Genomic DNA, 14,447 nt, shown 5'->3' with positions numbered 1-14,447 from the left:
GCTTGTGTAATTGGCTGATGCAAAGGAGTGCTTTTTTTATTTTATTTTTATTTTTTTTGCGGCCCATTGATATAGAGTAATGTGACCCTCAGACCCAAAAAAGTTGTGCACCCCTGCCCTATATGCTAGAGGTAGCACAGGTTTTTATACCTTCTGACATTTGGTTAGGATAGCAAAAAGCCACAGCAAAAGTAGAAGGCAAATACGACATGCTTTTCATATTTTCAACTCAACTGAATACTTACTCTGAGCAATATTTCCTCATTCCATTTTGGATTAAGGCTCTAAAACAAATAAGGAACAAGATACAATCATAAAAACGTTGTGTGAAAAAACGGACTTCAAATCAAGCTTTTTATTTACGAGAATCACACCTAGTTCAAAACTCTGAGACATTCTAATTTTTGATTGAAAGTGACTGTACAGTCGAGCAGATATGTTGGATATGCTATCATATGATGATCTTGTGAGAGAAACATGTATCTCTTTGGATGGAATGTGCAAGCGTATAAAAGGACAATTTTCCTCGCTAGAAATATAATGTCAGAGTATGACTCTTCAATTTCTCTAGTAAGATTTGATTGTTGTAACTAGATGTAAGGTCCGCAATATCCAGCAGGGTAAAGATGGTGATGTCACTCACAATGGTCTGCCCAGCCACTCCACTTCAATGTAAAACAAGAAAAGAGGCGCCATCGGGCACAGAGGCTAGGTGAGTATTAACAGTACTGTCCATCATTAGAAACATATGCCTCTTCAAACCACAGTACAGCACCTGTCCATGGACTGTATAAGGCACTGCTTCTCAGCCCCATTGTAGTCAATATGGCTGAGCTGCAGAATCACATAAAACCTGTAGATGTGTGGTGTTGTTTTTCCAAAAAAGCAACAATGCTTTTCTAGTCCTGAACAACCCTCTTAAAATCTTTTTTCTTTCCCCTTATTAGTACTGTTACCCACTCAGGGTACCGAGATCTCAAGCCCCAAAATGCAGAAAATACGGTAGGTAGCTGCGTATGCAAAGGCACTTTCCATTATACTGTGGGGAAGGTACAGAAAAATAACCCACAAGTTGAGTAAAAAATTTTAATTGCTATTTTTATGTTTTTTTGAAAGAGGAACAGAGAAATAGCAGCAGTCCCCATATATATTTTTTACGCACTTGCAGCTTTATTCCAGGTTAAAATCACAGCAGATGCGGGTCACTGCACAGAAGCACAAGGCAACAGCCGTTTCGCGCTAAACAGTGCTTTAGCGCGAAACCGCTGTTGCCTTGTGCTTTTGTGCAGTGACCCGCATCTGCTGTGATTTTAACCTGGAATAAAGCTGCAAGTGGGAACAAAATACACTGCTCAAAAAAATAAAGGGAACACAAAAATAACACATCCTAGATCTGAATTAATTAAATATTCTTCTGAAATACTTTGTTCTTTACATAGTTGAATGTGCTGACAACAAAATCACACAAAAATTAAAAAATGGAAATCAAATTTTTCAACCCATGGAGGTCTGGATTTGGAGTCACACTCAAAATTAAAGTGGAAAAACACACTACAGGCTGATCCAACTTTGATGTAATGTCCTTAAAACAAGTCAAAATGAGGCTCAGTAGTGTGTGTGGCCTCCACGTGCCTGTATGACCTCCCTACAACGCCTGTGCATGCTCCTGATGAGGTGGCGGACGGTCTCCTGAGGGATCTCCTCCCAGACCTGGACTAAAGCATCTGCCAACTCCTGGACAGTCTGTGGTGCAACATGACGTTGGTGGATAGAGCGAGACATGATGTCCCAGATGTGCTCAATTTGATTCAGGTCTGGGGAACGGGCGGGCCAGTCCATAGCATCAATGCCTTCGTCTTGCAGGAACTGCTGACACACTCCAGCCACATGAGGTCTAGCATTGTCTTGCATTAGGAGGAACCCAGGGCCAACCGCACCAGCATATGGTCTCACAAGGGGTCTGAGGATCTCATCTCGGTACCTAATGGCAGTCAGGCTACCTCTGGCGAGCACATGGAGGGCTGTGCGGCCCTCCAAAGAAATGCCACCCCACACCATTACTGACCCAATGCCAAACCGGTCATGCTGGAGGATGTTGCAGGCAGCAGAACGTTCTCCACGGCGTCTCCAGACTCTGTCACGTCTGTCACATGTGCTCAGTGTGAACCTGCTTTCATCTGTGAAGAGCACAGGGCACCAGTGGCGAATTTGCCAATCTTGGTGTTCTCTGGCAAATGCCAAACGTCCTGCACGGTGTTGGGCTGTAAGCACAACCCCCACCTGTGGACGTCGGGCCCTCATATCACCCTCATGGAGTCTGTTTCTGACCGTTTGAGCAGACACATGCACATTTGTGGCCTGCTGGAGGTCATTTTGCAGGGCTCTGGCAGTGCTCCTCCTGTTCCTCCTTGCACAAAGGCGGAGGTAGCGGTCCTGCTGCTGGGTTGTTGCCCTCCTACGGCCTCCTCCACGTCTCCTGATGTACTGGCCTGTCTCCTGGTAGCGCCTCCATGCTCTGGACACTACGCTGACAGACACAGCAAACCTTCTTGCCACAGCTCGCATTGATGTGCCATCCTGGATAAGCTGCACTACCTGAGCCACTTGTGTGGGTTGTAGACTCCGTCTCATGCTACCACTAGAGTGAAAGCACTGCCAGCATTCAAAAGTGACCAAAACATCAGCCAGGAAGCATAGGAACTGAGAAGTGGTCTGTGGTCACTACCTGCAGAACCACTCCTTTATTGGGGGTGTCTTGCTAATTGCCTATAATTTCCACCTGTTGTCTATCCCATTTGCACAACAGCATGTGAAATTGATGCTTCCTAAGTGGACAGTTTGATTTCACAGAAGTGTGACTGACTTGACTGACTTGGAGTTACATTGTGTTGTTTAAGTGTTCCCTTTATTTTTTTGAGCAGTGTATATATGGTGAGTGCCGCTATTTCTCTGTTCCTCTTTCAAAAAAACTGCGATTCAACATTATATTAAGCTGAGCACCACCATAAACACTGCAAGACAGATCGTATGGGTGTGATTCCTGCTAGACATTAAACCACGTTGAGTAGTGCCGACTGTGTTTCTACACTTTATGCTATTTTTATGTATTTGGGAACACTATATGCAAAAAACATGTGCTTTTTCTTTTTTAATAACTAGTATTAATGCTTTAAAGGGGCATCCGTCAGCAGATTTGTACCTATGAAACTGGCTGACCTGTTACTCGTGCACCTGGCAGCTGAAAGCATCTATGTTGGTCTCATGTTCATATGTACCCGCATTACTTAGAATGATGAAGATTACTCTTACCGGTAATTGGATTTTCCGTATAGCTTCCACAACGGCACTAAGCAGGAGGGTACCCCGTCTCCCAGGGACAGGAAACAACAGAGAACAAAGTTTAAAAGCCTCCTCCCCTTTACCTTCTCCAGTAAATACCTAAGAACTCAGGATGATACTGAAGAAAACAAGACTTTTATTTTGGGAGAGAAACATTTTTTTTCATTCATTAGCACATAACAATCGAAAAGTATCAAGGTGGGGGAAAAAAACTATGCCGTTGTGGAGGCTATACGGAAAATCCAATTACCGGTAAGAGTAATCTTAATCTTTTCCGTACGCCTCCCCAACTGCACTAAGCAGGAGGATTAACAAAGAAATCAGGCTAGGGAGGGACTACTGCAGACAGAACTTTTCGTCCGAAGGACAAGTCCCTGTTAGACTGTACATCCAGCCTATAGTGATTGAAAAAAGTTGATGGACTAGACCAGGTTGCTGCCTGGCAGATTTGAGACAAAGAAGCTGAGGCATTTTCTGGCCAAGAGGCCGACACTGCTCTTGTGGAATGGGCTTTTAATTCAGGTGGTGGAGAGAGTCCTTTTTCTTTATATGCCATGCTTTGAGGATAGTCATTTTAATCCAGCGAGCGATGGTAGCTTTAGAGGCTGCCTGTCCCTTATTTTGTCCTGCGTACTGAAAGAGCAAAGGGTCTGTTTTCCTTAGTTCTTTCGTAGAATCTAGATAAGACAGCACACATCTACGCACATCCAAATGATGAAACTTCGCTTCCTTAGATGATTTTGCTTGGGCGCAGAATGTAGGCAACGAGATTTCCTGTTGACAGTGAAATTTCAGGAACACTTTTGGTAAGAAAGAAAGCTCGTGTCTTAGCACTATTCTGTCTTCCGAAATATTAAGATATGGAGGCCTACAGGACAAGGCTTGAATTTCTATGATTCTCCTAGCCGAGGTGATGGCTATAAGAAAGGCTGTTTTTAGAGATAGGAGTCTGAGAGAGATTTAGTCAAGAGGCTCAAATAGATGATCCATTAAGACAGAAAGGATTAGGTTAAGATCCCAGGGAGGGATCGTAGATCTATGAACAGCATGCAGTCTACTTGCCCCCTTAACCCCTTAAGGACACAGCCCTATTTCACCTTAAAGGGCTTCTGTCACCCCACTAAAGTGAATTTTTTTTTTTGGGCTAGTTAAATTAGTTATATTGCGATATATGACAATATAATTGTGTTACTTACTTTGATCCAGCAGTTTCTGCAAAAAACGAAGTTTTATAATATGTAAATTCGGTCTCTACCAGCAAGTAGGGCGGCTACTTGCTGGTAGCAGCTGCAGAAATCCGCCCCCTCGTCCTGTTGATTGACAGGGCCAGCCGGGATCTCCTCCTCCAGCCAGCCCTGTCGGCATTTCAAAAATCGCGCGCCTGTGTTCATTCGGCGCAGGCGCTCTGAGATGAGGAGGCTCGTCTCCTCAGCACTCCCTCAGTGCGCCTGCGCCGATGACGTCTTCTATTTCGGTGACGTCATCGGCGCAGGCGCACTGAGGGAGTGCTGAGGAGACGAGCCTCCTCATCTCAGAGCGCCTGCGCCGAATGAACACAGGCGCGCGATTTTTGAAATGCCGACAGGGCCGGCCGGAGGAGGAGATCCCGGCTGGCCCTGTCAATCAACAGGACGAGGGGGCGGATTTCTGCAGCAGCTACCAGCAAGTAGCCGCCCTACTTGCTGGTAGAGACCGAATTTACATATTATAAAACTTCGATTTTTGCAGAAACTGCTGGATCAAAGTAAGTAACACAATTATATTGTCATATATCGCAATATAACTAATTTAACTAGCCCAAAAAAAAAATAATTCACTTTAGTGGGGTGACAGAAGCCCTTTAAGGACCAGGCAATTTTTTGCAAATCTCACCAGTGTCACTTTAAGTGCTGAAAACTTTAAAACGCTTTTACTTACCCAGGCCGTTCTGAGATAATTTTTTCGTCACATATTGTACTTCATGACACTGCTAAAATTGGGTCAAAAAAGTTTAATTTTTTGCATAAAAAAAAATACCAAATTTACCAAAAATTTGGAAAAATTAGCAAATTTCAAAGTTTCAGTTTCTCTACTTTTGTAATACATAGTAATACCCCCAAAAATTGTGATGACTTTACATTCCCCATATGTCTACTTCATGTTTGTATCATTTTGGGAATGATATTTTATTTTTTGGGGATGTTACATAGCTTAGAAGTTTAGAAGCAAATTTTGAAATTTTTCCGAAATTTTCCAAATCCCACTTTTTATGGACCAGTTCAGGTCTGAAGTCACTTTGTTAGGCTTACGTAATAGAAACCGTCCAAAAATGACCCCATTTTAGAAAATACACCCCTCAAGGTATTCAAAAATGATTTTACAAACTTTGTTAACCCTTTATGTCTTCCACAAGACTTCATGGCAAATGGACGTAAAATTTAAGAATTTCGATTTTTTGGGAAAATTTTCCAAAATAATAAATTTTTTCCCAGGTACAAAGCAAGGGTTAACTGCCAAACAAAACTCAATATGGGTTGCCCTGATTCTGTAGTTTGCAAAAACACCCCATATGTGGTCCTAAACTACTGTTTGGCTAAACGGGAGGACATAGAAGGAGGGGAACGCCATATGGGTTTTGGAAGGCAGATTTTGCTAGACTTTTTTTTTTGACACCATGTCCCATTTGAAGCCCCCCTGATGCACCCCTAGAGTAGAAACTCCAAAAAAGTGACCCCATCTAAGAAACTACACCCCTCAAGGTATTCCACAAGAATTAATGGAAAATAGAGATACAATTTAAAAATTTCACTTTTTTGGCAGATTTTAAATTTTTATATATTTTTTCCAGTTACAAAGCAAGGGTTAACAGCCAAACAAAACTCAATATTTATGGCCCTGATTCTGTAGTTTACAGAAACACCCCATATGTGGTCGTAAACTTCTGTACGGGCACACGGCAGGGCACAGAAGGAAAGGAACGCCATACGGTTTTTGGAAGGCAGATTTTGCTAGACAGGTTTTTTGGACACCATGTCCCATTTAAAGCCCCCCTGATGCACCCCTAGAGTAGAAACTCCAAAAAAGTGACCCCATTTTAGAAACTACGGGATAGGGTGGAAGTTTTGTTGGTACTAGTTTAGGGTACATATGATTTTTGGTTGCTCTATATTACACTTTTTGTGAGGCAAGGTAACAAGAAATAGCTGTTTTGGCACAGTTGTTTTTTTTTGTTATTTACAACATTCATCTGACAGGTTAGATCATGTGGTATTTTTATAGAGCAGGTCGTCACGGACGTGGCGATACCTAATATGTATACAATCTTTTTATTTGTGTAAGTTTTACACAATGATTTCATTTTTGAAACAAAAAAAAATCATGTTTTAGTGTTTCCATAGTCTGAGAGCCATAGTTTTTTCATTTTTTGGGCGATTATCTTAGGTAGGGTCTCATTTTTTGTGGGATGAGATGACGGTTTGATTAGCACTATTTTGGGTTGCATATGACTTTTTGATCGCTTGCTATTACACTTTTTGTGATGTAAGATGACAAAAAATGGCTTTTTTTTACACAGTTTTTATTTTAATTTTTTTACGGTGTTCACTTAAGGGGTTAGGTCATGTGATATTTTTATAGAGCCGGTCGATACGGACGCGGCGATATTTAATATGTATTTTTTATTTTTATTTATGTAAGTTTTACACAATGATCTCATTTTTGAAACAAAAAAAATCATGTTTTAGTGTTTCCATAGTCTAAGAGCCATAGTTTTTTCAGTTTTTGGGCAATTATCTTGGGTAGGGTATGATTTTTGCGGGATGAGATGACGGTTTGATTGGTACTATTTTGGCGTACATGCGACTTTTTTTTATCACTTTTATTATCTTTTTTGGGAAGTAAGGCCTCTTTCACACTTGCGTTGTCCGGATCCGGCGTGTACTCCACTTGCCGGAATTACACGCCGGATCCGGAAAAACGCAAGTGTACTGAAAGCATTTGAAGACGGATCCGTCTTCAAAATGCTTTCAGTGTTACTATGGCAGCCAGGACGCTATTAAAGTCCTGGTTGCCATAGTAGGAGCGGGGAGCGGGGGAGCGGTATACTTACAGTCCGCGCGGCTCCCAGGGTGCTCCAGAATGACGTCAGAGCGCCCCATGCGCATGGATGATGTGCCATGCGATCACGTGATCCATGCGCATGGGGCGCCCTGATGTCACTCTGGAGCGCCCCGGGAGCCGCACGGACGGTAAGTATGCTGCTCGCCTGCTCCCCGCTACACTTTACCATGGCAGACAGGACTTTAGCGTCCCGGCAGCAATGGTAACCATTCAGAAAAAGCTAAACGTCGGATCCGGCAATGCGCCGAAACGACGTTTAGCTTAAGGCCGGATCCGGATCAATGCCTTTCAATGGGCATTAATTCCGGATCCGGCCTTGCGGCAAGTCTTCAGGATTTTTGGCCGGAACAAAAAGCGCAGCATGCTGCAGTATTTTCTCCGGCCAAAAAACGTTCCGTTCCGGAACTGAAGACATCCTGATGCATCCTGAACGGATTTCACTCCATTCAGAATGCATTAGGATAAAACTGATCAGGATTCTTCCGGCATAGAGCCCCGACGACGGAACTCTATCCCGGAAGAAAAGAACGCAGGTGTGAAAGAGCCCTAAGGTGGGCAAAATTTCAATTTCCTCAGTTTTTATTTTTATTTTTTTATGGCGTTCACCGTGCGGGGAAAGTAACATGACCGTTTTATAGATCAGGTCGTTACGGACGCGGCGATACCTAATATGTGTAGTGTATTATTATTTTATTTTTTTTATTTATTGATAAATGTTTTGTTTTTTTTATCTTTACTTTTTTCACTTTTTTTAAAAAAAATTTTTTGACCCAGACCCACTTGGTTCTTGAAGATCCAGTGGGTCTGATGTCTGTATAATACAGTGCACTATATAGTGTATTGTACTGTATTTTACTTACACTTTGTCTGAACAGATCACGCCTTAACTGGCTGATTGTTGGGTGCCAGGCCGGTCCTTGCAGCAGAAGGTCTGGGATCTGAGGAAGAATCCAGTACCTCTTTCTGGAAAGACTCAGAAGTAGGGGAAACCATGCCCTTTTTGGCCAAAATGGGGCAATCAGGATTACGTGAACGTTCTTCTGCAATCTTTGTCAGGACTTTGGGGATTAACTGGATTGGTGGGAAGGCATATAGAAGATATGGCGGCCAAGGCATCCACTCTCGTTGGGTTGTCCCTGAATGAGAGGGAATAAAAAAGATCTGTTTGTTCTTTTCTCTGAGAAGCGAAAAGATCCACCTTCGGATGTACCCATTTGCTGCAAATTTTTAAAAAGATGATCTCTTGAGGCTCCACTCTCCTGGGAATAACCTCCTTCGGCTCAGGAAGTCTGCTAGAATGTTCTCTTCTCCTCTTAGATGGATTGAGGAGATTGACTATGTGCGTCTCGGCCCAGGAACAAAATCAGGGATGCAATCTGGCACAGAGTCCTGCTTCTCGTGCCCCCCTGCTTGTTTAGATATACAACAGTAGTGCTGTTGTCTGAGAGGATCTTGACATTCTGGAAGTGAATGACTGGTAAAAAGGCCCGTAGAGGCAAAAATACTGCCAATAGCACCTTTGCGTTTGAGGATAATGGGAGAATGTCTGGGTCCCATGTTCCCTATACTAGTTGCTCTTTGCAGTGGGCCCCCCAACCTGACCTGCTTGCGTCCGTTGTTATGACCACCTGATTTGTGGTCCGCCAAGGAACTCCCTGGTTCAGGTTCGACATGTTCAGCCACCGATATAGGGAGCTTTGACTTTCGGGGAGAGGGTCACAGACCTGTCCAGTGACAGTGAACTTCTGTTCCAATGTTTCAGGAGAAAATTCTGCAAGGGTCTTCCGTGGAACTGAGCCCACTTGACTGCCGGAATTGTTGAAGTCATAAGCCCCAGAATTTTCATGATCCTCCTGAAGGAAACCTTTTTGAGCTGCTGAAAAGCGGAGATCTTTGAAATGAGGTCTTTCTTCTTTGATTCTGGAAGAAAGGAGATCATTTGATAGGAATCCATCTGTATCCCCAAAAATACCTTTACTCTGGTGTGTATTAGATACGATTTTTTCCAAATTCAACTTCCAGCCCAGAGACTGGAGGACATTTAGAACAGTCCTCAGATGATCTTGCAGAAGTATCTGAGGATGCTGAAATGAGGAAATCGTCTAGGTATGGGATAAAAATGATCTCCTTCTGATGAAAAAAACGTGATATCTCCGTTTTTGTAAATACCCTGGGAGCTGATGCTAGGCCGAAAGGTAGAACTTGAAACTGTAGATGTAGAAGGTGATCTTCCAAGAATACTGTGAATCGTAGATATTTCTGATGTTTTTGATAAATTGGTACATGGTAATAGGTGTCTGTTAAGTCGAGCGCTACCATGTAGCAATCCTGGGTTAACAAATTGATTGTTGATTTCAGTGTCTCCATCTTGAATTATTTGTATTGGATGAACCTGTTGAGATATTTTAGGTTGATAATAGCTCTGAAGGAGGCGTTCGTTTTTATTTTACTAGGAATATTGGGGAATAGAAGCCTGTGCCTATCTGGTCTTCTGGGACTGGAATAACTGTTTCTTTCTGTAACAAGAAGAGAATCTGAGATTCTAAGAGATGGTGATCTACTCTTAGTTTCTTGTTTATTACAAACCTCTCTGGAGGGGGTGAGGAATATTCTAGCTTGTATCCCTGATTGATTATGTCCAGAATCCAAGGGGAGTTTGAGATTCCTTCCCATGCCGTGCGGAACTTTTTTAGTCTCCTCCCCCACAGGAACTCTGGCATCATAAACTTGACTGCTTAGAAGATTTATCCTGGTTAAAGAGGAATCCTCTACCTCTACCTTTTGATGGCTGCCATGAACCTGAGCTATCCTTTTTTCTCTGTTCTTGCCTCCCCCTTTTTTGGTTTCGAAATGACCGCCGCTGCTGGAAGAACTTGGTCTCAGTCGGGAACCCTTTTTTCCTATCGGTAGCTTTTTCCAGAATGTCATCCAAAACTGAACCAAAAAGTCTGTCTCCTTCACAGGGGATACCACAAAGTCTATTTTTGGAAGCAGTATCCCCTGTCCAGGATCTTAACCAAACAGACCTCCTTGCCGGATTTGAAAGAGCTGCAGATCTAGCGGATAATTTAACCAAGTCCGCAGAAGCGTCAGCTAAAAAATTTGAAGCTTGTTTCAAAATCGGCAGGGAAGATAAAATGGGTGCCTGAGACCAAATGTTCCTCCAGCTGCGACAACCACAAGGATAAGGACCTAGCTGTGTAAGTAGCTGCAATGCTTGGTCTTCACATAGCGGTATTAGATTCCCAGGATCTTTTTAGAACAGAGTGTAAATAATGTAAAGAGTATGGTGGCTCTCTAACGCCTGTAGCTATGAGTGGGTGCTACTAAGCCTGATGACTCACCCAGTCAAAAGGAGAATATAAAATATATAGAAAGGCTGAGCACTCTCCCAATGGACCACACAAAGACTAATTCAAAAATATTATATTTATTACACCAATATATAGATCAAGTTTAAAAATAGAATAAACATAACAAAATAAAAAAAAAATTTCAATATTAAAAATATTCAGATTAAGAGCAACATCAACAATAAATAACTGGATATGCAATGGCATGCAAAAGGGGGCTTAGTGCAACTCGGGTAAATGAATATGTCCTGATTGAGTATAAAATCGATGGCAATTCGATGTTAAATGATCGACAATGTGAATTTTGATTTTGCCATACAGGGGATACTGACCGAATATGTGGTTATAATTGAAAAGAACAATCGAAAGTAAATATCGAATTTTAGTCCGGACATTTATTCTGAATATTAGAACATTTATTCGATATAAACTAATCTTCACATTGTCGATCATTTAACATCGAATTGCCATCGATTTTATACTCAATCAGGACATATTCATTTACTCGAGTTGCACTAAGCCCCCTTTTGCATGCCATTTCATATCCAGTTATTTATTGTTGATGTTGCTCTTAATCTGAATATTTTTAATATTGAATTTTTTTTTTTTTTTTTGTGTATTTTGTTAGATTGTTTATTCTATTTTTAAACTTGATCTATATATTGGTGTAATAAATATCATATTTTTGAATTAGTCTTTGTGTGGTCCATTGGGAGAGTGCTCAGCCTTTCTATATCTTTTTAGAACAGATTCGCATTTTTTATCTATAGCGTTTTAAGAGCCCCACGTCTTCAAATGGCAGGGATGTTTTTTTTTTTATTCTGGCTATTGGCACATCTACCTTGGGAGTCTAATCCCAGTGGGCTGAATCCTCCTCATTAAAGGGATATTTCCTTTTAAATACTTTAGAAGTACCAGCCCTTTTATTAGGATCCTTCCACTCTTCAGAAATACGTCTTTTAATGTTGTCATGGACCGGAAAAACTATTTTCTTCCTATCTCCTAGACCCTTGAATATCTGATCTTGAACGGACCAGATCCCTCTTGACTCCTCAATGTTTAAAGTGGATCTAAATCGCCTTTAGAAGAGAGTCTGTTTCTTCTATTGAACACAGGGGTCTGCCTGCTTCATCCAGGAAGAGGCTGACTCAGAAGAATCCATTTCTTCTGCTACCTCCAGGTTCCAATCCATCTGGGGTTTATATATTAGATCTGGAGGTGGAGGGTTTCTGGGGTAGGGAGGCTATTTTTGCCTCAACGGCCGAACTGACTTCAGCTCTAATGATGGTTCTCAGATTATCCACCAAAGAAGGGGCCTCTTCAGACATAATCTTGTCTGTGCATTTCTGGCAGATAGGTCTCTTACTGTGACCTGCCAACTGCTTTTTACAGATCGCACATTTCTTTTTCTGCGCAGTTTCCCCACTCCGTCCGGCATCTCTGCTCTGAAAGCACAGAAAACTCCTCCTAACTAAGGAGTAGGAAATGAGTGGGGAACCTCCACCAGTGAACCAAAACAGTGGCACAAATGTGAAGATAGAAATATAATTCTCTCCCAAGAGGAGGCTTACCGGGCTGAGGGCCTTAGGGGTATCGGATGGCTTCTCCATGGGGAGCGATATAGTGAGTGTCTAATCCGGAACGCCAAAATGCTCTGTACGGCGTCCGGATCTCCATATCGCCTTCTTAACTACTTCCTGGTCACATGGTATGGCCGGGAAGTCTCGCGGTATCTGTCGTGACCATGTGACCCGATCTTGCAAGATTTCAGCCCAACAGAGTCTCGCGTGTCGTCCGTCCCCTCTGTAGGCTCCTATATGAGCCGTTGCTGCCCGGGGCTGCCCTGAAAAGAAGGACTTACGCCAAAGCAAGCGGCGGGAACCATCTCTCGTCCCCGAACTCCGCTGCTCTGCTACAGCCATCCTGGATGCCAGGGAATACTTACCAAAAGGCTGAGCGAAGGACAGCAGGGGAACCCGCTAGTTCTCTACCTCATCCCGAGGGACAGGAAACAACTGGAGAAGGTAAAGGGTAGGAGGCTTTTAAACTTTGTTCTCTGTTTCCTGTCCATGGGAGGCGGGGTACCCTCCTGCTTAGTGCCGTTGGGGAGGCGTACGGAAAAAATGATGTTTTAATATGTGCAACTGAGGCTTTAGGAGCAATGGGGGCGTCACTGTCCTAGAAGCTCTGCTCTCTGCAACTCCCGCACTTCGATGGACAGGGTCAGGCAGTGAAAACATCATCAAACCTGGCCCAGTCAATCAAAGTGGAGAGTGCACAGCAGTTTCAGAGGAGTAACAGCAACTCCCCCTTTGCTTCTAGAGGCTCATTTGCATAATATCAACAATCTTTAGCAGCCATGTGGGCACATATGAACATCGGACACAGATACCCTCAGCTGCCAAGCGCACATGCAACAGGTCAGCCAGTTTCATTGGGACAAATCTGCTGATAGATGTTCTTTAAGTACCAAATTATAAACAATTTAAAATATTAAATAACTTACCTTTTTAACAGTTTTTGTTTGGATACTTGTCAATATTCCATTTGTTGCATCATAAATTGTTAATTTCACATAAGGATCACTGAAACAAAGTGATAAAAGTATTGTTATAGACAGTATACACACTGGCAGAACTAATGGGATATCATATGGTTAAGACTGGATACGTATATATACACTCAACAGTAAAATTGCAATACTAAAAGGAAAAGTCTTGCAAATGGCAAAAAAAAAATGGGAACAAAATGTTCAAAACATCTCCATTTATGCAGCACTGAGAATGTGCACCAGATGCAGAACTGCATGCACTTACTGTATATGCATTGGCTACATGCAGCCCACCTATCAATGAGGTTATTAAAGGGGTTTCTGACTTTTTTTTTCATACTGATGACCCATCTTCAGGATACATCATCAGTGTCTGATTGGAGGGGGTCCGACACCTGGGAACCCACCAATCAACTGTTCGAGGAGACAGCAGAGATGCCTCTTCACAGCTTACCAAGCACAGCGCCGTACTTGGTATCGCAGCTAAGCCTTATTCACTTGAATGGGACTGAGCAGCGCCTAGGCCTCGTGACCAATAAATGGGATGTCACTGGCCTAGGGTAAGTCGTGAGAAGGCTGTGGCGCTCACAGGAGTGCTGCAGTCTTTTAAAATAGCTGATCTGCGGACCCCCACTGATCAGATACTGACAGCCTATCCAAAGAATAGGTCATCAGTATAAAAAATAAATAAAAAAAAGTCATAAAACCCCTTTAATGGTTGTCTGAGGAATGTTCTGCCACTCCAAATGCACTTGGGAATTCAAATCATCAAGATCCACCGCTGGCAGCACCCTTTGCAATTGCCAACCAATGATGTCCTAGACGTGCTTGATGGAAGATACGTTCATAGACGCTGCAGGCTGTGGTTCCACTTTTAGGGCAAGCAGGCTGCTCACAGTAGCATGAGCAACATGAAGCCTGGCACTTTCCTGTGGAGAAGCGGCTGTACCACTGATTCCAAGACAAAAATCAATGTAACAACAAGGGATCTGGCTACTGTACATTATGCCACCCCACACCATAATCCCAGGAGTAGGATTGGTGTGATGTTCCCTTCTGAAGGTCTCTTCATTGCATTGCCCATGTGGTCCCCAGACCCATCTCCG

The 14,447-nt window shown here is 42.8% G+C and overlaps 1 protein-coding gene across 1 annotated transcript in view; it reads right to left on the bottom strand.

The window, feature by feature from the left end:
- Nucleotides 1–14,447, bottom strand: part of NEDD4 (NEDD4 E3 ubiquitin protein ligase) — a 205,323-nt gene that overhangs the window by 143,829 nt on the left and 47,047 nt on the right. The window contains exons 3-4 of the mRNA XM_040413915.1: nucleotides 13,297–13,375; nucleotides 246–284 (exon numbers count right to left, since the gene is read on the bottom strand). Of these exons, the coding sequence (XP_040269849.1) occupies nucleotides 246–284; nucleotides 13,297–13,375 (118 nt within the window). The remainder of the gene's footprint in view (nucleotides 1–245; nucleotides 285–13,296; nucleotides 13,376–14,447) is intronic.

Source organism: Bufo bufo, chromosome 1 (assembly GCF_905171765.1).
Source record: "Bufo bufo chromosome 1, aBufBuf1.1, whole genome shotgun sequence".
NCBI lineage: Eukaryota > Metazoa > Chordata > Amphibia > Anura > Bufonidae > Bufo > Bufo bufo.
Note: the sequence above shows the minus strand (reverse complement) of the source record. Positions and strands in the feature narration are given on the sequence as shown.